At 35.9% G+C, this 25,081-nt stretch overlaps 1 protein-coding gene across 3 annotated transcripts in view; it reads left to right on the forward strand.

Moving 5' to 3' along the window:
* Positions 1 to 25,081, forward strand: part of TRIM33 (tripartite motif containing 33) — a 144,729-nt gene that overhangs the window by 104,941 nt on the left and 14,707 nt on the right. For all 3 annotated transcript variants that reach the window (XM_061410527.1, XM_061410529.1, XM_061410528.1), the window contains exons 7-13: positions 1,440 to 1,586; positions 2,052 to 2,169; positions 3,562 to 3,833; positions 4,563 to 4,727; positions 11,292 to 11,492; positions 20,417 to 20,549; positions 23,151 to 23,214. In XM_061410527.1, the coding sequence (XP_061266511.1) occupies positions 1,440 to 1,586; positions 2,052 to 2,169; positions 3,562 to 3,833; positions 4,563 to 4,727; positions 11,292 to 11,492; positions 20,417 to 20,549; positions 23,151 to 23,214 (1,100 nt within the window). The remainder of the gene's footprint in view (positions 1 to 1,439; positions 1,587 to 2,051; positions 2,170 to 3,561; positions 3,834 to 4,562; positions 4,728 to 11,291; positions 11,493 to 20,416; positions 20,550 to 23,150; positions 23,215 to 25,081) is intronic.

Below are 25,081 nucleotides of genomic sequence, written 5' to 3' on the forward strand. Positions count from 1 at the left end.
ACTGACCATAGTTGGTTGATCTCAAAATTTTGTGGTTTTAAATTGGCTTAGGTAATATGGGGTTACATTTAAAGCAGAATTGAAAAATAATAAATTACATGGATATTTGATTAACTTTTAGTTACTATTAACCTCAAATTTTTCATAGATTTTTTTTGTTGCTATTGCTTTCTTCAAAATTGTGAAATATTAGGCATAATTACATATAAATATATGTCAGCAGAGTAGGATTTCTGAATTTCTGTCTTTTGAAATACATGTTGCCATTGTTCCACTATTGTGAGATTAAAAGTACTCTCACACATATTGTTAGTTTGAGGTTTCTTGTGACTGTTGTATATCCAGCCTAGTTGCATTTAACCTTATTAGATTTTTATTTTAAAAAGGACCTTGTAAAGGGAGAGCATGAGCAGGCAATTATTTTTGATACCTTTTAACTTACAGTAAATACATTTTAATTATAAGTCTAAAGTAATGTTCTGAAACCATTTCAAGAACTTTTGAATTAAAAGTTTTGAATTAAAGTGCCTTTTATTGCTAAAATATACACTAATACCTAATGATAAATCTGCCACATATTTCTAACATGCTGATAATTTAAGCAATAGATATTTTCTAGTGTACTATGTTTCTAAACTTTGTAAAATAGAGGTTTTCCTAAACTTTATAAAAGGGATGATTTTCTGGGAAGTTGTAAATAAAACTCCCATCAGTTGAATATTTTTATCTACTAATTTACATTATAAAGTGAGCAAGTTATTTCCTTAGGAGAAATATTGTTCAGTAAACTCAGTTGAATCACTTGTAAGAAAGTGGTTAAGACCGAAGAGGCAAGTTGTTTAGCATGCTGAAAGTCAAGGACATAGAGCATCCTCTATTCCTTCTGGGAAGTTTCATCCCCAGAAAGCAGTTTATTTTTCCTTTGCAGCATTTTCCTCAAATTGATCTTTGCTTCCACTCTGCAATTCATCTTTCTCCTTTTGTCTTAATATTTAAAATAATAGGTTTTTTCAGCCTCATTGCCACACCAGTAGATGGCACTGGTAACACAAAATTTTCTTTGGCCTGAGAAGTGTACTGAGTTAAGATAATAAAATTATTTCTAAAGGTCAGCTCATAAGTCATAAGCTCTATATATTAGATTAGCCTAATAGAAGGACACTATTTTTAACAAAGACTTTTCATCTTCTGAAGGAAAAGGAAGACATAATTAACATTAGTTTCTGTATATACAATGTCTATTTTAGCCCAGAGAACTAAGAACTAAATTTTAGTCCCTCTTTTGTTAGTAACTTTGTCCTTGAACATAGACTCATTAAATAATGAGGAGCTTAAGTTATCCCATATTTAAAGATAAATATAAGTACTGTGTTCATTTGTGATAGAAATTGAACTGATATATATAGTAATTCCTCAGTGAACCTCTTATTCTGTTTCAGAATGTTACAAAAGAAAGACAGATGAAGTTACTACAGCAACAGAATGACATCACAGGCCTTTCCCGGCAGGTGAAACACGTTATGAACTTTACTAACTGGGCAATTGCAAGTGGTAGCAGCACGGCACTACTGTACAGCAAGCGACTGGTGAGACCCCAGTACCTTCTTTTTCTTTAAGTTGACCTTATTAAGGTGTTACTTACACCTATTTAAATTTACATTTTGAATTTCAGTAGAAGTAATGACCATCATACCAAAATATAGGAAGTTTCCATTACCTGCAAAAGTTTTTCTGTTTTTCTCTACCCCTAGCATTTTGCAGCCACTAGTCTGATTTTTGTCATTTTCTAGAATTTCATATAAATGAAATCATACACTAAGGTTTGAGTCAATCATAGGTTTTGGAAATACTTGTATAATGTAGTTTAGCACCAGAAATGGCAGAAATTCAAGCATGTGTGTTTGATTGTTAATATAGTTTTTTTAAACACTGATTCTGTCTCATCTGAGATGGACACTCTGGGGCTACATGAGGTTTTATTATGTCTTTATCTTGTTTGTTTTCTCAAGTGGTATTTAATTTTAAGACTAATGTGATTTTTTCCCTTTAAGATTACTTTTCAGTTGCGCCATATTTTGAAAGCACGGTGTGATCCTGTCCCTGCTGCTAATGGAGCAATACGTTTCCATTGTGATCCTACCTTTTGGGCAAAGAATGTAGTCAATTTAGGTAAGAAATAATTAGTTGTATGGCTATAATTTGGAACACTGAATTAGGAGAAAGCAGCTAAAACAAATCTTAGGTACTTCAAGATTTTAAGTGACATTCTAGCATGTAAACTTTTGAAAGATAAGTTCTTCATTGGAAACTCACTTCAGCTTTGTTCATTACATCTTTAAGAATGTTGAGAGTCTCCTCTGTATAGTTTTCAATAGTAGGGATCATTTCTAACTTTTTCCCCCATATCTTTTAAAATTGCTATGGACTGTTACATGTCAAAAACTTAGCAAATGAGTTTTTTCTCTAAATAATTTCTTACATGCTTAGTAGCTTATATATTAATGGTACAAAATTGTCCACTTGAGGAAGCCTTTCAGCATGCTAATGTGTCCAGATCCCATGTTCTGAGGCATGGTTGAAAGATAAGAGTAGCTCTTTTGACATGGAAGCCAAATGGACTTTCCTTTTGTTACTCCACAATGTGGATCTAAGGACTGTAGGTGAAAATTATAGATAAATGTATAAACAGCTCAGTTTACAATAAAACATTGCCTTCCCCAATCAACAGTTAGAGCTGTCTACAGATGGATTAAACTTATTTTCAGAATAGTCAAGTGCTCACCATTGGAAGCTGTAAAAGCATAGATGAATGGCTTTTTGTAAAAATAGTAATAATCTTTGTGTATATTCAGGTTTGGCTATAGCTTTAGATCAGGCATCAGCAAACTGTTTTTGTGTGATGTGGTAGCTAAGTTTGGCTTTTATGTTTTAAAGAGTTGTTAAAAAGTATATGACAGATCTTATGTGGCCTGCAAAGCCTAAAAATCTGGCTTATTACATGAAAAAGGTTTGCCAACTCTACTTTAGATCAAACCTTCCTAAAATATGCATTCTATTCCTAGAAAGTACTTGACTCTGGAAAAAGGAAGGAGAATTTGTCATTTCCAAGGATATAAATAGTAATAGTTTTAAAACATTCAACATGTCCATAGAAAACAGTGTAGTACTCTTCCCTGCACATTTTGACACTTCAAAGGCAGATGGAATCGGTATTAGCAATCTCGGATATCCTTGAATCTCCTCGGGAGAGAATTTATTTAGACTGACTAGGTGGGCCTCTTCTCATAGTGTATCTTTCAGCTGTTTAATTTTCTGTACATTTGTGTAAATAATAAGGGCAGATAATATATCATTCTGAGTAATCAGAAATCAATTAATTGGCTTTGGACTATATTAGGTTTCTGACCGTTACCATCTTTGACCCTAGCTCCCTTCGTTGTTGTGCTATTGGGAGCTTTGAGTGGTGGTAGTTGTCAGAGGAAAGAGGAAAATATAATGATTAGTCCATGATGTAGATGTTGATTATATGCAAATTACTCTCATTTTTTTTAAATCCTTCAGGTAATCTAGTAATAGAGAGTAAACCAGCTCCTGGTTATACTCCTAATGTTGTAGTTGGGCAAGTTCCTCCAGGGACAAACCACATTAGTAAAACCCCTGGACAGATTAACTTAGCACAGCTTCGCCTTCAACATATGCAACAGCAAGTGTATGCACAGAAACAGCAGTTGCAGCAGATGAGGATGCAGCAGCCACCTGCACCCGTACCAACAACAACAACAACAACACAGCAGCACTCCAGACAGGCAGCCCCTCAGATGTTACAGCAACAGGTGAGCGTTGTATCACATTACTGAGACAAATTATGAAGACCTCAAGTCTGTATATACTCTGTCCTATATAGGTGAGTTACACATTTCAAAGTTACTAATGGGGACAGAGATCAAGGGACAGAGCTCAAAGGTCAGTTTAAACATTTTCTTTGGATATGGCAGGGATGTGGGGGACGTGTGAGGAAGGACAAGAGTTAAATACTATGATGGGAAACAATTAACTCGTACTATGGAGGTATGCAGGAAACACAAATTCTATCACTGGGTCAGGAAGATCCCCTGAAGTAGGAAATTGCATCCCACTCCAGTATTCTTGGCAAAGAGTCTGACACTAAGCGACTGAGCACACACACTGTGGAGGTATACACACTTTTATCCCTCTATACCACATCTTTTTTATTCTGCACCTGTGGTTTTGGGTCAAAGAACCGTGTTCTATCTGATATCTGATACGTTCTTTAGGCTTTTGGTCAAATCATTTCCTTTCCTGTATCTTCCCTGCTCTCTTCTCTCTCATCCAAATCAAAACTGTTCATCCGGGGTTCATTAAGTTAATGCTGATAGGCTTTGAAACACACTTAGACTAAGAGAAGGAGGTTGGGGCAAGACACGAGCAGAATGACTTACACTTTTTACTATCCTGAGAAAATTATTTTTACTGTAACATTTTATAATTGAAAGATAAATTTATAAATATTATTACATAAATGCAATATATACCTTTTGCAGCCTCCAAGATTGATCAGTGTTCAAGCAATGCAAAGAGGCAACATGAATTGTGGAGCTTTCCAAGCCCATCAAATGAGATTGGCTCAGAATGCTACCCGAATACCAGGGATACCCAGGCACAGCGGCCCTCAGTATTCCATGATGCAGCCACATCTCCAAAGACAAGTATGCCTAGAGTTACATTTGTAAGAATCATACAATTTTAAAACTAAAAGACAGCAATTTTTTAAAATCAGTTGTGGGAGGGAGGAAGGGTGGTCATTGATACCTTTGAGAATTTGACTAATGCTGTGTTATCTTCCTGTCCCAGGAAAATACACATAAAATTTGTATTAAATTTTAAGAGCTTCTTTGATGTCTTTAAACCCAATGTATACTTTGTGTTGAGCATCCCTTATTTAGTCCAACCAATTCATTTTACAGAAGTGAAAAATAAAGGAGCTTATTATTTACCCAGAGTTCCTAGAGGTAATGGTAAAATTAAGAATAAAACTTTAGTTTCTTGAAATTATTCTTCTGATCTTTTAATATGACATTTTGACTTTTTTATTCCTCTCTTTACTCAGTGTTGTTTATTTTAAGATGGGTATACCTACTCTTGTGTTTAGAGTGGCATGTTTTCTAATCTTTGCTTGAATAGTAGATTGTATAGGAAGGTATGATTACTTTTACATAGGATTTCTGGTGATATATAAAAAAAAGGTCATTTTATCATTGTTAGAGTGATGTTTCTCAAAGTATGATATAAAGGCCATGAGAATTACTGGGGCATCTTGTCATAAATACATTCTGAACTGTATCCATTGAATCAGAATTTACAGGAGGGGAATACTCAGAAATATGTGAACTTGTACTGATTTAGATGGACCTGCATACTAAAGTTGCACAAATACCATCCTAGAGAAGTCGTCCTCCAACTTTTTGGCTCATTTACCTCTGAAAGACTTTTGGAAAATACATACCGTAATACCTCACATTTGAAGGTTGACATTTAAAACTTCCATTACAAGTTTAAGTTTAAATAGTAAGCCCTTTACAGGGCTTACTGTCTACCATATTATAAATACTAACATTATAAAGTAAAACCCTTGCATTACTTTTTAAGTGGATTCACTGGAGTCCCAAATACAGTAGCAGATTGTTTTTGTTGTTGTTGTTGTTTTCTTAAACTTTTTTATTTTCTCTTGGATTATAGCCGATTTACAGTGCTGTGATAGTTTTGGGTGGACAGCAAAGGGACTCAGCCATAAATATACATGTCTCCATTCTCCCATAAATTCCTCTCCCATCAAGCTAGCACGTAACACTGACAGTTCCCTGTGCTATTCCTTGTTGGTTATTCATTTTAAATAAAGCAGTGCGTACATATCGATCCAAAACTCCCTGACTGTCCCTTGCCCCCATTGTTCCCTCATGGTAACCATAAGTTTGTTTTCTAAGTCTATGAATCTGTTTCTGTTTTATAAATAAGTTCATTTGTATTATTTCTTTTTAGATTCCACATATAGGGGATATCATACAATATTTCTTTATCTTAGCAAGTTATTTTTTGAAAGTCAAAATTACATACTTTTTTCTCCTTGGACTTAAATTTATTTTCTACTTTTATAGAATTTTATCTTAATATATTTATGTTTGATAGAATTGTGAATCAGTTTGTTGCAGTTTTCTGCTGGAAAGAAGTCTTTCTATTTTAAAATTCTGAATGCTGTTATCAAGCATTAATACTTTTTCTTTAGACCAGATTTTCATTACAATTATTCCTATACAGTTTAAGATATATATTTACATGGTTTAAGAATATTAGGGAACAAAAATTAAATTCTTTGAGATATACATTTCTTTATGTGATAGAGCCTTTTTCCTTTCCTATTCATTTATGCATATTTGTATGTTTGTTACCTTTTACTGTTGAGAGTAAGTCAGAATTCAGCATTGATTTACCAGTTGACAACTTCTTTAGGCCTTTCGTCATTTTTGTTGATCATTAAGTATCATCAGAGCTCAATCCAAAGATTTGTTACCCAGGTTTTAGAGCCAGACACTCTGTCTGCTGATTGATTGATGCCTTTATTTTCAACTGTACATTTGCCTATCTCTTCAGCATTGTTTTTGTGTGTGTGTGTGTGTGTGTGTGTGTGTGTTTTATGCTGGGGCGATATGTTGGATTAGATTAGAGATGAGTTAGAGATGTCCTGTGTTATTTCTTATTTTTGGAGAAGGGCAGTTTTGAAAGAAATAGTTGGGAAAAACTCACAGACCATGGTACATTCTTAGGTAAATTGGGTTTTCTTCAGAAAAAAGTATATATGAAGGTTGACTATCTAGATTTTAATTTCCTTAGAAGTATTCACATACACAATGACCCCTTAGTTCTTGGAAAGCCTTCAAATAGTACCAGGAGGCAGGTACACCCTTTAGAATGGTGCAGAAGCTACAAAATCAGACCAACCATCTTAGGACCTTGTCCTTAGACTTTGGGTCCTACAGAAATCACTGACTGTTAGAATTTTAAGTTTTAAAATATTTCAGATGGTTTATATGTGTATACTAAGTTATTTCCCAGAGATTTTAATCTCTTATATTTTTATATAGCACATATATATGTATGTTTATCACGTATAATTAAATTTATCTTGAGAAAACAAGAACATTAAACAACTCTTAGTTTAAATCACCACATTAAGGATCATCTCAATGGATACAGAAAGGTATCTGATAAAAGTAATGATTCATGGTAATCTTGTAAACTGAATAGAAGAAATTTTCTTTATCCTGAGAAAATACATCAGAAACCTACTGCAAATATTTTGTTTTCTTTTATAATTGAGATATAGTTGATTTTCAATAGTGTTTCAGGTGTGCAACATAGTGATTCACAATTTTCAAAGATTATACTTCATTTATAGTTATAAAATATTGGTTATATTCTCTGTGCTATACAGTATATCCTTGTAGCTTGTTTATTTTGTATGTCAGTTCAGTTCAGTTCAATCAGTCGTGTTTGACTCTTTGCGATCCCATGGACGCCAGGCTTCCCTGTCCATTACCCAACTCCCGAAACTTGCTCAAACTCTTGTCCATCAAGTTGGTGATGCCATCCAACCTGCTCATCCTCTGTTTTCTCCTTCTCCTGCCTTCAGTCTTTCCCAGCATCAGGGTCTTTTCCAATGAGTCAATTCTGTGCATCGGGTGGCCAAAGTATTGGAGTTTCAGCTTCAGCATCAGTCCTTCCAATGAATATTCAGGACTGATTTTCCTTTAGGATGGACTGGTTTGATGTCCTTGCAGTCCAAGGGACTCTCAAGAGTCTTCTCCAACACCACAGTTCAAAGGCATCAATTCTTTGGTGCTCAGCTTTCTTTATAGTCCAACTCTCACATCCATATATGACTACTGGAAAAACCATAGCTTTTTTTTTTTTTAAGTGAATTTATTTATTTTAATTGGAGCTAATTACATTACAGTATTGTAGTGGTTTTTGCCATTCATTGACATGAATCAGCCATGGGTGTACATGTGTCCCCCATCCTGAACCACCCTCCCCGCCTCGCTTCCCATCCCATCCCTCAGGGTCATCCCAGTGCACCGGCCCTGAGTGCCCTGTCTCGTGCATCAAACCTGGACTGGCGATCTATTTCACATATGATAATATACGTGTTTCAGTGCTCTTCTCTCAAATCACCCCACCTTCGCCTTCTCCCACAGAGTCCAAAAGTCTGTTCTTTACATCTGTGTCTCTTTTGCTGTCTTGCATATAGAGTCATCGTTAGCATCTTTCTAAATTCCATACATATGCGTTAATATACTGTATTGGTGTTTTTCTTTCTGACTTACTTCACTCTGTATAATAGGCTCCAGTTTCATCCACCTCATTAGAACTGATTCGAATGCATTCTTTTTAATAGCTGAGTAATATTCCATTGTGTATATGTACCGCAACTTCCTTATCTATTTGTCTGCCCTTGGACATCTAGGTTGCTTCCATGCCCTAGCGCTGTAAAAAGTGGTGTGATGTGATTGCTAAAAAGTACATGTGTCTCTTTCAATTCTGGTTTCCTCAGTGTGTACGCCCAGCAGTGGGATTGCTGGGTCGTATGGCAGTTCTATTTCCAGTTTTTAAAGGAATCTCCACACTGTTCTGTATAGTGGCTGTACTAGTTTGCATTCCCACAAACAGTGTAAGAGGGTTCCCTTTTCTCTGCACCCTCTCCAGCATTTATTGTTTGTATACTTTTGGATAGCAGCCATTCTGACCGGCGTGAGATGGTACCTCATTGTGGTTTTAATTTGCATTTCTCTGATACTGAATGATGTTTAGCATCTTTTCATGTGTTTGTTAGCCATCTGTATGTCTTTGGAGAAATGTCTGTTTAGTTCTTTGGCCCATTTTTTGATTGGGTCGTTCATTTTCTGGAATTGAGCTGCATGAGCTGCTTGTATATTTTTGAGATGAATCCTTTGCCAGTTGCTTCGTTTGCTATTATTTTCTCCCATTCTCAAGGCTGTCTTTTCACCTTGCTTATAGTTTCCTTTGTTGTGCAAAAGCTTTTAAGTTTAATTAGGTCCCATTTGTTTATTTTTGCTTTTATTTCCATTACTGTGGGAGGTGGGTCATAGAGGATCGTGCTGTGATTTTTGTCGGAGAGTGTTTTGCCTATGTTGTCCTCTAGGAGTTTTATAGTTTTTGGTCTTATGTTTAGATCTTTAATCCATTTTGAGTTTATTTTTGTGTATGGTGTTAGAAAGTCTTCTAGTTTCATTTTTTTACAAGTAGTTGACCAGTTTTCCTAGCACCACTTGTTAAAGAGATTGTCTTTTCTCCATTGTATATTCTTGCCTCCTTTGTCAAAGATAAGGTGTCCATAGGTGCGTGGATTTATCTCTGGACTTTCTATTTTGTCCCATTGATCTATATTTCTTTGTGCCAGTACCATACTGTCTTAATGACTGTAGCTTTGTAGCATAGTCTGTGAAGTCAGGTAGGTTGATTCCTCCAGTTCCATTCTTCATTCTCAATATGGCTTTGGCTATTCAAGGTTTTTTGCATTTCCATACAAATTGTGAAATTATTTATTCTAGTTCTGTGAAAAATACCATTGGTAACTTGATAGGGATTGCATTGAATCTGTAGGTTGCTTTGGGTAGTATACTCATTTTCACTATATTGATTCTTCTGATCCATGAACATGGTATATTTCTCCATCTATTGTTGTTATCTTTGATTTCTTTGATCAGTGTTTTATAGTTTTCCGTATATAGGTGTTTTGTTTCTTTAGATAGATTTATTCCTAAGTATTTTATTCTTTTTGATGCAATGGTGAATGGAATTATTTCCTTAATTACTCTTTCTGTTTTCTCATTGTTAGTGTATAGGAATGCAAGGGATTTCTGTGTATTAATTTTATATCCTGCAGCTTTACTATATTCATTGATTAGTTCTAGTAATTTTCTGGTGGTGTCCTTAGGGTTTTGTATGTCAAGGATCATGTTCTCTGCATACAGTGAGAGTTTTACTTCTTCTTTTCCAGTCTGGATTCCTTTTATTTCTTTTTCTTTTCTGATTGCTGTGGCTAAAACTTCTAAAACTATGTTGAATAGTAGTGGTGAGAGTGGGCACCCTTGTCTTGTTCTTGACTTTAGGGGAAATGCTTTCAGTTTTTCACCATTGAGGATAATGTTTGCTGTGGGTTTATCATCTATGGCTTTTATTATATTGAGGTATGTTCCTTCCATACCTGCTTTCTGGAGCGTTTTGATCATAAATGGATGTTGAATTTTGTCAAAGGCTTTTTCTGCATCTATTGAGAATATCATATGGTTTTTATCTTTCATTTTGGTTGATTTGCAAATATTGAAGAATCCTTGCATCCCTGGGATAAAGCCCACTTGGTTGTGATGTGTGATCTTTTTAATATGTTGTTGAATTCTGTTTGCTAGAATTTTGTTAAGGATTTTTGCAACTATGTTCATCAGCAATATTGGCCTGTAGTTTTCTTTTTTTGTGGGATCTTTGTTTGATTTTGGTATTAGGGTGATGGTGGCCTCATAGAATGAGTTTGGCAGTTGACCTTCCTCTACAATTTTCTGGAAGAATTTGAGTAGGATAGGTGTTAGCTCTTCTCTAAATTCTATATGTTATCTTAAATGATCCTCATAAAAACCCTCAGAAAGACGGGTGTCCATTTTCATTTGTCATTTTCCACATTTCTAAATTACCAAGATTGTGATTTTGCCTAAAGTCACACAGAATTAAGAGTTAGGAATTGATAACCATGTTTCCATTTGTAAATTTGTCATTCTTTCTACCATATTAGTTACACAATACACAATTATTTTTATTAAGACAAAAGTGTCAAAGTGAAATATAGATGGAACAGAGGTTCTCTGTGTCTGATGATTGAAAACTTTAGGGATTTCCAGATCATCTATTTTTATATATCTTTGTTCTCAAGTAAAATCATATCACCAGATTGACAGGGTACAATTATTGGCAAGTATTTTTTTTTCCTAAATACTATACAAAAATGGACAGAAAATGAAATGGCTAACTTTGAATTTTATTTTTCCTGCATAAGTTTGAAAGGGCCCATTTCTTTGTCTCTCAGCCACAGGTATCAAACACTGAATTTTTGTATCCTTACTTAACTGAAAATTGTCATCAAGATACCGTTCATATTAGGCTATCCTGGCAGATCAAGTAATGATAACATCTTCTTTTCCTAACAGCATTCAAACCCAGGGCATGCTGGACCCTTTCCTGTTGTGTCAGTACATAACAACCCAGTCAATCCAACCAGCCCTACTACAGCTACTATGGCGAATGCAAATCGAGGTCCCACCAGCCCATCTGTTACTGCAATAGAATTAATTCCTTCGGTTACCAATCCAGAAAACCTGCCATCGCTGCCAGATATTCCACCTATACAGGTTTGTATTTAAGTTGAATGAGAGATTTAAAACCTATTGTTAATTAGGGAGTTGCGTATATATTTCTGGTTGCTTTTGTATTTTTTTTTTAATGCAGCTGCAATATTTGTTTTGAAATTTCAAAAAAAATTGGTCTAAATATTTGAATTTTAAAAATTTACACGTGCTAGACCTAGTACTTCTCAATATTTTAAAGCTACAGGGCGTCAGCTTTGCTTATGTGTCATCTGCCAACAGGCAAACCTAGTGTTTAATGCAGCACTTTTGCTTCATTAGATCCAGAGAGAAGGTTTAGATCCAGAGAGAAGACCCAGGACCAAAATAAATTAAATTTTTGTGAATCTTCTGTTAGGTGCAAAAAAAACTTGTGCAAATAGGTTTGACTGAGAAAGGAGGAGGTTGGAAGGTGTAGATATCAGGCATGTACAGGGGCAGTACTGAGAGAGAAGTAATAGTGAGGAGTAAAAGATGGGCAGGATGGGTCTCTGAGCTGTTGTGTCCCTTTCACCTGTAGCATTATTTCTGAAGAAAAATATTATTTGGTGCCTTCTAAAATTTTATAAATGTATTTGAATTAAAATCATTTAAAAAAATTAAATATAAAACTTGAAGGTTGTATTGAGTCATCTCATGTATAGTATGAGTTATTCAGAGTCAAGGGTCACTGTGGGAGCAAGGAGCAGTGAAATCACTAAAACATTAGGACCTGTGAGACTTCGTGGCTGCAGTTTAGTAATTATGTATTTAGTGGATTTATAGTATAGTTTTAAAGGATGTTTCTATAACTTCAGAATTGTTTCAGAATCACTAACTCATGAATTCTCTTAATGTATTTAGTGGATTTATAGTATAGTTTTAAAGGATGTTTCTATAACTTCAGAATTGTTTCAGAATCACTAACTTATGAATTCTCTTAATCTGATTGTTTCCCTAGTAATAGGAGAAATCTTTTGGCTAAGTGATTGGTAGGTGTAGTGGTGTTAAGAGTACTGGACTATACAGTGTAGAATTTTGGAATAAATCGATAAAAAATAAAATTTGTAAGTTGTAAGCTTGTAATTTATAAAATGTTGGTTTAATGCTTGAAATCATCTCATATGATATCTAGTATCCCTATTTCATGAAAGAGAGTGAGAGAGGTTAGTGACTTTCTCAGTCACCCAATAAATGGTAAGTTGCATTTCAAAGCCTAGCACCTGATTACAAATCCATTTCTCTCCCACTGCTATCCATAGAGATAGCGGGGAGACGGTTTGGGATTGTAGGTGTGGAAAAGTAGAGTATTGAGGGGCTCTAGGCAACCAGGGATAGTTAGATACAGTGTTAAAGGAGTCATTCAAGCACTCATTGCATGCTGAAGTGGACGCTGAAGATAAAAAGAAACAAGACTTGTTTCCAATTCTTAAGAAGCTTTCAAAGGTTAGCAACTTTAGAAAGGTTGCTAATGTCAAACTTTACATAATTTTCTAGGGCCATTCTAACAGAGAACAGATGAAGGAAGGAAGGATGCTCCACATTTTTGAAAAGCCTGGGTATCATAAGGCAAATGAGCCCTTACTAGACTTTTCTTGTCACCTTGCGCAAGAGCTTTGAAATCAAGACAAAAGGTTCCAGAATATATCCCCTCCCATCTTTAGTTTTTCTAAGTGGGATAGAAAGAACAGGATCCATGTTTTCTGTCATGAACCTTTTCTTCCTTGCAGACATATGGCGTAACTTCAGGTTATTAAAGTATTGTCTGCTCTAAAAAATTGAGATATAATTCTCGTACCATGAGACGCAACTTTTAAGAAATGGACAGTACAGTCTGTAGTTCTTAGTATATTCACAAGATTGTGCAACCATCACCACTGTCTAATTCCAGAACATTTTTGTCACCCTAAAAAAAACTACCCATTTGCAGTCACTCTCCATTTTCCTTTTTCCAGTCCCTGGAAACCACAAATTTATTTTGTTTTTATGAATTTGCCTATTCTGGAGATTTTGTATGTATGAAATTATGCAATATGTGGCCTTTTGTTTCTGGCTTGTTTCACTTAGCATAATGTTTACCAGGTCCATCTATGTTGTAGCATATATCAGTACTTAATTCCTTCTTTTGTCTGAATATTCTGTTCTCTGAATATACCAAACTTGTTCATCTATCCATCAGTTGATGGACATTTGAGTTTCTACTTCTTGACTCTTGGGAGTAATGCTGCTGTGAGCATGTGTGTGTAAGTTTTTGTGAACATAGATTATCAGTTTTCTAAATTTCTGGGAGTAGAATTCAGGGTCATAGAAGTTTCTGAGGAACTACCCAACTCTTCACAGTGGCTGCACCGTTTTATATTCTCACCAGTGTCCGTGTGTGAGGATTTTAGTTATTCCACATCTGTGCCAATACTCTGGGCTTCCCTTGTGGTTCAGATGGTAAAGAATCTGCCTGTAATGCAGAAGCCCCGGGTTTGATCCCTGGGTCAGGAAAATCCAGGAAATGGCAACCCAATCCAGTATTCTTGCCTGGAGAATTCTATGGACAGAGGAGCCTGGTGGGCTACAGTCCATAGGGTTGCAGGGAGTCGGACGTGACTGAGCAGCTAACATGCTTCCTTTGCAAATACTCATTGAGGCCTGTTTTTAAAGCAGTTTGAGGTGGTTACCACAGAAGTACAACCAAAAATAGAAGGGGAAGTAAACCTATAGTCTCTTGAAGAATTGCATACTTTTTCTCCTAGCCTGTAGTTTTCTATGGTATAGTGAAAAAGAAATGTGGGGGGAGGTTACACAGGAAGCAGACAAGGGAGCATTAACTATGCAATGCAGACAGGAAATAAATACAAAGCAATTTCAGATATTCGTTGATATATCTGAATACTGGTCATTCCAGCTATCCAGTATAGAGTAGAAGTTGATTTAAATAGACTTCTCTCAAGTTGAATTATTTTTTTATTTGACTTTACTGTTCATCTCCAGAAGAATTGTAATATGTGTTAGTAATTTTGACTTTGAGGGAATATATGATGAACCTGGATTCTTTTTGAATAGTTAAGTGAATATTAGATTGTATTCAGATTAGATTTATTAAACAATAGATGTGTTAAATTATTTATTATTAGGTTATTAAACAATAGTGTTAAATTCTTTGTAAACAGTTTTCCATACTTGACATAGTAACTTAATTTATTTGGATACTACACTGGATAATATGAAGTCTTGGGAAAACCATATGTGTCTTTCTGATATTTATATGTAAATTTAAATGTTATAGAATACCCATTCTGTACTGTGTTCCTGATAGTGGCTGTCTTCCATCTTTACCAGTGTGATAGGTAAAGATGATGTTTGTTGATTTCATAGTTCTTTAATTTGTGTGAGTTTTTATCTTTTTTTAGGTTCATTGATGCTTAAAAAATGTTTATTGATTCATTAATGGCTGCACTGGGTCTTCTTTGCTGCATGGGCTTTGTCTGGTTGTGGAGAGCGGGGGCTACTCTCTAGTTGTGGTGCTTGGGCTTCTCATTGCAGTGGCTTCTCACTGAAGAGCACAGGCTCTAGGGCACAAGGGCACACAGGGTATAGAGCGTGGGCTCAGTAGTTATGGCACATGGGCTTAGTTGCCCTCTGGCATGTGGTATCTCCTTGGATCAAGAATCAAACCCTTGTCCATTGCATTGGCAGGCAGATTCTCACCAGCGAGGTCCAGTTCATTGATTATTTACATTCCTTTGTAGATTGTCTTTTTCCTTTGAATTCTTAGAAACTATTTATATAGCACATACCTGTTCCATGCCGTTATTCAAGGACACTTAACTAACATTGGTTTAATAAATATGTGAATTAATATTTTTCCAGTTAGACTTCTGACTATAGTTATAGTGATTCAATCCATGCTTGATGAAACATCGAGATAAATACTTGCACTGGCTGGTGGCATCAGAGAAGCCCTTTTATGTACTTGCAGTTTGCCTCTTCCTAATATTTTCACTCTTCTCTAGGGTGACTCTAGGGTTGTCACTTGGGCCAGAGATACAGACTGTAGGTGGGAGAGTATAAAAGGAGTGGCAGTAGAAATAGGTAACATGGAACTTTCATGTCTGTTTTGAATCATCCTATCTGCTCCTTTATGTTTAGGTGAGATATATATAGCTCAACTTCTGTCTGTGGCCCTTATTGGGAACTGTTCTTCCTCACAATTCTCTAGGTAACTTTAGTTACAGCTAGGGATTTTCCTGTAGTTACAGCTTAACAAGTGAATCCTTGGCCAATAGCTGTGACCATTGAGCAGGCACAACTCTTCATATCTCTTAATCATCCCTCTAGCTAGCCCACAGCATGCTCTCACTTTCTGCCTTTTATGTCTGTGACATTTGGTTTTTAAAGGGCTTTATGAGAAAGGCCTGTTTACCTTTTTTTTAATTAAGGTATGATTGACTTAGTTTCAGTTGTACAACATAGTAATTTAATATTTGTATACATTGCAAAATGATTACCGCAGTATTTCTAGTTAACATCAGTCACTATACATAAAAATTGTGTGTGTGTGAGAGGAGGACTTTGAAAGTTGCTAAGAAAGTAAATCTTCAGATATATGCTGCTGCTAAGTCGCTTCAGTCGTGTCCGACTCTGTGCGACCCCATAGACGGCAGCCCACCAGGCTCCCCGTCCCTGGGATTCTCCAGGCAAGAACACTGGAGTGGGTTGCCATTTCCTTCTCCAATGCATGAAAGTGAAAAGTGAAAGTGAAGTCGCTCAGTTGTGTCCGACTCCTAGCGACCCCATGGACTGCAGCCTACCAGGCTCCTCTGTCCATGGGATTTTCCAGGCAAGAGTACTGGAGTGGGTCGCCATTGCCTTCTCCTCAGGTATATAATAAAGTGTTAATAATAGTCACCATGCTGTACATTACCTCCCCATGATTTGTTTTATAAGCGGAAGTTTGTACTTTTTGATCCTTTTCACCCACTTACCACCACCTCTGCCAACCACAAATCTATCTGTATTTATAAGCTTGATTCTGGTTTTGTTTGTTTTTAAATTCCACATATTACTGAGACCATATGGTATTTGATTTATTTCACTTAGCTTAATGCCTTCAGGTCCATTCATATTGTCACATGTGACAAGATTTCCTTTTTATGGCTAATATTTATTCCATTGTGTATATGCATATGTCACACAATTTTATTCATTTATCTATAGCTTTATTTCTTCATCTATTGATGGACACTTAGGTTGTTTTTATATCTTAGTTATAAGTAACGTTGCAGTGAACATGGGGGCACATTTATATTTTCAAATTTGTGTTTTGGGTGACTTCCATGGTGGTCCAGAGTTTAAGACTCCATGTTTCTACAGAGGGCACAGATTTGGTCCTGTTTGGGGAACTAAGATCCTGCATGCCTTGATGTGGCCAAAAAATTAAATTAGAAAAATATTAGTGTTTTTTGTTTTCCTCATGTAAATACCCAGAAGTGAAATTGCTGAATCATGTGATAGTTCTGTTTTTAACTTTTAAAGAAACTTTATAGTGTTTTCCATAGTGGATGTACCAATTTACACTCTCACGACAGTTCACAAGGGTTCCCTTTTCTCTACATCCTTACCAGCACTTGTTATCTCTTTTCTTTTTGATAATAGTCGTTCTAACTAGGGTGAAGTGATAGCTCATTGTGGTTTTGATTTGCATTTCCCTGAGGATTGGTGATGTTGAGCACCTTTGCATGTACCTGTTGGCTGTCTCTATGTCTTCTTTGGGAAAATGTCTATTCAGATTCTCTGCCCAATTTTTAATTGGATTTGGGGGAGTTGCATGTAGGATCTTAGTTCCCTGATCAAGAATCAAATCCACATCCCCTTGCCATGGAAGCACAGAGTCTTAATCACTGGACTGCCAGGGAAGTCCCTAGATTGTTTAGTTTTTTTACTGTTCAGTTGTGTGAGTTCTTTATGTAGTTTGGATATGAACCCTTTATCAGATATATGATTTATGGATATTTTCTTCCTTCAGTATGTTTCTTTTTCATTTTGTTGATGATTTCCTTCGTTGTGCAGGACCTATTTAGTTTGAATGTAGTCCCACTTGTTTCATTTTGCTTTTGGAATGAGATCCAAAAAATCATTGCCACAATCAGTGTCCAGGAGCTTATTACTGCCTGTGTTTTCTTCTAGGTCTTACATTCAGGTCTTTGAGTGATCCACTTTGAGTTGGTTTCTGTGTATGGTATAAGATAGTAGTCTAGTTTTATTCTTTTGCATGTGGCTGTCCAGTTTTCCCAGCACTGTTTATTGAAGAGACTATCCTTTCCTTGTTGTATATTCTTGGTTCCTTTGTCTTATATTAATTGACCATATATGTAGAAGTTTATTTCTGGCATCTTTATTCTTTTCCATCGATCTGTATGTCTGGTTTTATGCCAGTATCATACTGTTTTAATTACTGTGGCTTTGAAATTCTGGCCTATGATGCCTCCAACTTTCTTCTTTCCCAAGATTGCTTTGGCTATTCGTGTTTTTTTGTGGTTCCAAAGAAGTTGTAGGATTGTTTGTTCTGTTTCTGTGAAAACTGCCATTGGAATTTTGATAGGGATTGCATTGCATTTGAAGATTGCTTTAGTTATTATGAACATTTTAACAGTATTAATCTTCCAGTCCACAAGCCCAGAGTATCTTTCCATTTATTTGTGTCTTACAGTTTCTTTTATCAATGTTGTACAGTTTTCAGTGTATATATCTTTGACCTCCTGGTTAAATTTATTCCTACGTGGTTATTCTTTTTCATGTGATTTTATTTTTTAAGTACTCTTAAAAATTATATTTATTCATTTTTTCATTTTTGGTTGTGCTTAGGTTTTAGTTGCAGTGGGTGGGGTGCTACTCTCTGTTGCAGTGAATGGGCTTCTCGTTAAAGGTGGCTTCTCTTTGTGGAGCAAGACTCTTATTTATTTGGCCATGCCACACGGCTTGCAGGGTCTTATTTCTCTGACAGGAAATTGATCTTGGGCCTGACAGTGAAAGCCTGGCATCCTAACCACTAGCCAATCCAAGGAACTCCCCTGGGATTGTTTTCTTAAATTCTTATTCTGATAGAACATCATTAGTGTGCAGAAACGCAACAGATGTTCATATATTGATTTTTGTGTCTTGCAACTTTACTGAATTCATTTATTCTTACAGGTTTTGGGTGAAGTCTTTAGGATTTTCTATATATAATGCCATGTCATCTGCAGATAGTGACAGTTTTACTTCTTCTTTTTCTTGCCTAATTACTCTGGCTAGGACTTCTAATACTGTGTTGAATAGTAGTGGTGAGAGTAGTCATCCTTGTCTGTTCCTGATCTTACAGGAGAAGCTTTCACTTCAGCTTTTCACTGTTAGGTATGATGTTAACTGTGAGCTTATCGTAAATGGCCTTTCTTGTCTTGAGGTACCTTCCTTCCACTTTGTTGATAGGTTCAGCTTGTTTTTATGATGAAAGCTATTTACTTTAGGAGAGTCCTTTCTTGCCTGTAGTATGTTGTGAGCTGCTTTATTCTGATCATTGTTATGTCAGTCCAATTCTACCTTGGTTTATATTTGTAGTTTTTCTTCAAGATTTGATGCCACTCTTTCCTATTTTATAGCCTTGAAAATCAGTGTGATTTTGAGGGGGAAAGGAGAGTGAGAAGTGAATGTACCGATATGTCTTCAGTTTTGGGGGGGTTTTTTTTTTTGGAAGACTTATTTTTTGGCCATGGTGGGTCCTCGTTGCTGCTCACGGGCTTTCTCTAGTTGTGGTGGAGGGAACTACTCTCTGGTGTGCGTGGGCCTCTATTGCAGTTGCTTCTCTTGTTGTGGAGCACGGGTTCCAGGTGCACAGGCTTCAGTCATTGTGTTGCGTGGGCTCAGTATTTGCAGCTTAGGAGCTCTGGAGCACTGGCTCAGTAGTTGTGGCACATGGTCTTAGGTACTCCACAACATGTGGGATCTTCCTGGACCAGGGTTTGAACTGTCGTTCTTACATTGCAAGGCGACTTCTTAACCACCAGGCCCCAGTTTCCTGTTTTGAATGAGAAGTAGATTTGCCTAAAAAGTAGATCTGCCTCTAGTAAGAGAGTAGATTAAAAGAGGCAGGTGTAGGTAAAAGTAGATCAGTAGATAAGCAAGAAGATCAAGAAGGTGAGCAATTATTTAATTAAGAATAATTTGACCGTTTCTGATATGGAATAGTATAAAATTTTTCTTAAGATAATTTCCATAGTTAAATATTTTTTGCTACTGTTTATTTTTCTACATGAATATTTTTCCATCTCATCAGCACAGTTCTCCCCTGTGAGTGGGATGTTTAAAGACAGGGAGCTGATGTTCAGATTGGGAGCTAGCCCACAGTCACAGCACCAGGTCCTCTGGCTTTTAATTTCCTGCATCTGGTGTGCTAAAAGGGCTTAGTTTTTCTGTTGAGTGCCTCCTTTTTTGTGTGTAATAAGGGACCTTATACCTCAAGATAAAGGCTTTCTGTTGAGTAATAGACTTTTCAGAACTTTAAAATTAGATACGGATGTGGTTAGGTATCTGTTTAAGTTGAATTATTTTGGCACGACCATGGATGTTGAAATAAAGTTAGGGGGATGTTAGGGACAAAGATGCTGAGAACAGGATCCTACATCAGCCTTGAGAAAAGGCAAAAGAGTAAGGGTGTGTCAGAACTATTTTCATAGTAAAACACAAGGGATATACAGTGGGTTATTGGGCTTTGTCTGGACCTGCCAGGTATTTATTGAATCATTTTAATTATAGCTATATTTGCATAAACTATATTGTGTGGGTCCTCAGGAGGATAAGGAAGCAACAATTAAGCTGAGTTTGATATAGCATAATCTGTTTTAGTAAACTGAGTATAAATGATTATATTAATAAGTTATCTGCTTTAATCAAAGCAAATTTATCTTTTTGTTCTTTTTCTTTAGTTGGAAGATGCTGGTTCAAGTAGTTTAGATAATCTACTAAGTAGATACATCTCAGGCAGTCACCTACCCCCACAGCCCACAAGCACCATGAATCCCTCCCCAGGACCCTCTGCCCTATCTCCAGGATCATCAGGTAAAGTCAGTTGAGGTACCGCCTCATTTCTGTAACATCTTAAAAAAGTATCTCTCAGTGTATGTATTAGGATTCTCCAGAGAAACAGAACCAATAGTAGAAGGGTGTATGTGTCAGGGGAGAGAGGAGACAGAGGTTAAGGAATTAATTGGCTTATGTAATTGTCAGGGCTGGCAAGTCTAAAATCTGCTGGGCTTGTCAGGAGAGTGGAAACCCAGGGAAGAGCTGATGCCAGTCTTGAGTTGAGGCAAAATTCCTTCTTGCTCTAGGGAACTCAATCTTTTAAGGTCTTCAACTGATTAGAGACCCACCTTCATTATGTTTTACTCAATATCTACTGATTTAAATGTCAGTAACATCTATCATGTTGATGCAAAAGTAATTGCGGTTTTGGACCTTGACTTTAAATCATAGCTAGGCTCAAATGCATCTTTATTAATCAAAATAGGAACCATTACAATCAGCACATTTTTTGCCAATAAGAAATAAGTTTGTTTATTCCTGTAGCATAAAAATCCTGCTTCAGGATTCAACGAACTCTTGGAAAGCATTTTCTGCATCCTACTGGTTGTGGAAGCATTTTTCCTGCAAAAAGTTGTTGAGATGCCTGAAGAAGTGGTAGTTGGTTGGTGAAAAGTCACTTAAATATGGTGGGTAAAGCAAAACTTTGTAGCCCAATTTGTTCCAACTTTTGAAGCAGTGGTTGTCTGACATGCGGTCAGGTTTATGGAGAAGAATTGGGCTCTTTTTGTTGACCGATGCTGGCTGAGGTATTGCAGTTTTTGGTGAGTATACTTCTGAGATGTAATGGTTTTGCCTGTAGTGGATCAGACAGGCAGCAGACCACCAAACAGAGACCATAACCTTTTTTTTGGCTCAAGTTTGGCTTTGGGAAGTGCTTTTAAGCTTCAGTTACTGACCTGGTCATCACCAGTTGTTGTCTAAAATCCACTTTTCATCGACATCACAATCCAATGGAGAAATGATTGGTGGTGTTGCGTAGAATAAGAGGAAACGACACTTCAAAATGATGATTTTTTTTGATTTCTGGTCAGCTCATGAAGCACCTACTTATCAAGCTTATTCACCTTTCCAACTTGCTTCAAATGCTGAATGACTGTAGAATGGTCGATGTTGAGTTCTTTGGCAACTTCTTGTGTAGTTGGAAGAGGATCAGCTTCGATGATGACTCTCAGCTGGTCGTTATCAACTTCCAATGGCCAGCCGCTATACTCCTCATGTTCAAGGTTCTTGTCTCCTTTGCAAAACTTCTTGAACCACCACTGCACTGTGTGTGTTAGCAATTCCTGGGCCAGATGTGTTGCTGATGTTGTGAGTTGTCCCTGCTGCTTTACGACCCATTTTGAATTTAAATAAGAAAATCAAAGATGAGATTGCTTTTTGTCTAACATCATTTCCCTAGTCTAAAATATAAAATAAACAGCAAGTAATAAGTCATTAGCAAAAAAAGTGAGAAATGTGCATTAAAATGATGTATAACATAACCACATTTATTTAGAATGTATTCCAGTATCAAATGGCAAATCTAAACAATGCAAAAACCAAAATTACATTTGCACCAACCTAATAAATACCTTTCCACAAAGAACGGGGTACCATATTCTAGCCAAGTTGAGACATAAACTTAATCATTATAATAATATTTTTCCTTGATTGCTCTAATTATTTTTCTTCAAATGTTGTTGGCAGTCTAAAGTGAATTGAAATAATATGTATCTGTGGTGTACACTCTTCAGAACTCTGATGTTCCCCTCCTTCAACCTCCAGCTGTATTTATGTTTTTTGCTGGATTTGTAGATGTATTTACTCTCCATGTCTTCTATTTTACAACACAGGTTGTCAATTGAAGAATTCTTTGGTTTCAACTCAAGTTTAAAACACTTTGTTAAATAATGAAAAAATTGAAAATTTGTTCAAAAAGCAAGAAATGAGAAAGGGCAAGTGAATTTTCAATTTGAAGTTCAATTTTCAGTGGCCAGTCAAGTCCATGAGATAGAGACCTCTTCCAAAGTCCCAGTTTTATTAACCCTATGACATGAATGAATTATTAAAGCAGCTCGAAATAGATGGACACTGTGGAAGTGGTTATGGAATGTATTTTTCATGTTTCTTACTGAAACATACCACCTCATTATTTCTAGAGTTAGAACAGTTCAGACTTAATGATGCATCTCATGAAAAATCCACATTTAATACATTTTTTGATTAATACTATTTTTGAGGTTTAATGAATGCATTCCAGGACTTTTAAAGAATAATTAATAGGCATCTAAGTAGGGTATTTATCAAATGACTTTGGGTGGGATGGCAAATAGCTTTCTTTTGATATGGTAGTTTCCACTAATTGAATAGTGTTGCTCTGAGAGGATTCTGACAATGCTTTCTGGGCTCAGCTGAGAGAATCTGATTGACAGTTGCCAATGATTAGACATGAAATCCTTGACTTAGAGACTAAGACTAGGTCTGATTTCCAAGAATTGCTGAATTGCTTTATAATAATACTTGAATTCTGTAGTGGGTAGGTAGAATTCTGAATTTTCTTACCTGCATAGATATTCATTTTGACTTATTAATTTTCAGGTTTATCCAATTCTCACACACCTGTGAGACCCCCTAGTACTTCTAGTACTGGTAGTCGAGGCAGGTGAGTATTACATTAATAGCTTTTTTATTTTTATTAAGAAAAATCAAATATGTACTTTGAAAAATAGACTATTATAATGAACTCCCATATACTTTTCAGCCATCTTCAACAATGATCAAGTTATGGCCAGTCTTTATTTATTCTATACTCCCACCCATTCCCCAGTCTAAATTTATTTTAAATAAATTTCAGACATTCTGTCATTTTATTTGAAACTGTTTCTCTATATATCACTTACAAGGTAAGGATTTAAAAGTTTTATAACCATTGAACCATTATACACCTAAAAAATATTTGGTAGCTAATTTTAATCAGTAGAGCTCTAGTTAATGTTCATATTTCCCAGTTTTTCTCATAAATGTTTTAAAAAATGATTTTTATTTAATCAGATTCAGATAGGCCCTATACATTGCCATCAACATGTATGTTGAGGTCAAACTCATTGTATTTATTGAAGAAAAATGTATTGTTTTTCTTACAGAGTTTTCCTCATTTTCCCATCTTTTCATGTAAAAACTACCTTTTGTTTTTTTCTCTGTATTGCTATTTAGGTCAGGAGGTTTGATTAGATTCAGGTTTGATTTGAGGCGAAGGGATGGGGATAATACTTCACCGTGGTAATGTGTACTGTCAGGGTCACAAAATGGAGATTTTTTTATGACAGCAACCAGTGATTGTCAGTGCTTTTTTTTTCCCTGGCTTGAAAATGATATTTTAGTTACTGTATACCACCTTCTTTGAATACTTCTGTAAAGAAAAATTTTCTGCCAACTATTTGATTATTGGAAAAGCAGAATAAATTGATTCTCTTTATTTGCCTATTTTAGTAATAATGAGTTGATTCCCAGCACCCTCCAACAGTGACCAATGAATATTAACTTTATGAGTTCATATATTTAAACATATTTTATATATTTTAATATTTTAGATGTTATTTTTATTGATGATTACATTGTTCCATTTGGCCTGTCCGAACTTTTTCTTAGTTATTTTGCTATAATCCCAGTAGTCATTTAAACATTCTTGTTTCCTGTTGTGAAATGATGTCACATGTTCATCAGACAAATAGCTGATCTCAGGCCTGAGGCAAGAAATGTATAAGGAATCCTGGTCATATTAGTGGGGAAATAGTGCTTTGAGACAAACTTGTGGGTTCTAGGGGCTACTGAATTCACTGCTACTGAATTATTCATGGTTTCTTCTACTTTTTTGGTGAACGGAGAGCTAAGATATTATAGTGTGGGAAGAGAGAGAATGTATTGTGCTGAAGGTTAACATAATAAATGTTGACTGATTTTTCTGTTTTTAATTTGAATAATTTAGTGCAAAGTAAGGATTTTATTTAAGATACATTGAATCTTTTATTTATATGTAAATGCATTTGGAAGACTAATTCTTTGTTTTTAAATTACACTTTAAATAATCAGTACTTTTAGTAGAAAAGTACAAATTGAGTGAAAAGGGTTTTCATTTTTGTCAGTGATACAGTCTTAAAGTTTATTCACTTCTCTTGCCCGTGGTTTGCTTTATGATCTAGATAGAGCCGATTAGTCACGTATCTGTCCCTCTTAGCCTTTGGTTGTTGTTCAGTCACTAAGTCGTGTCTGACTCTTTGCAACCTCATGGACTGTAGCATACTAGGCTCCTCTGTTCTCCACTATCTCCTGGAGTTTGCTCAAATTCATATCCATTGAATTGGTGATGCTATTGAACTGTCTCATCCTCTTCTGTCCTCTTCTCCTTTTGCCTTTAGTCTTTCCCAGCATCAGGGTCTTTTCCAGTGAGTCTGCTCTTCACATTAATTCACATTAGGACTCAAAAGCTGAAATAGTGATTCCCTTGAAGGGCATTTCATGGACCACTGTTA

Source organism: Bos javanicus, chromosome 3 (assembly GCF_032452875.1).
Source record: "Bos javanicus breed banteng chromosome 3, ARS-OSU_banteng_1.0, whole genome shotgun sequence".
Taxonomy (NCBI): domain Eukaryota; kingdom Metazoa; phylum Chordata; class Mammalia; order Artiodactyla; family Bovidae; genus Bos; species Bos javanicus.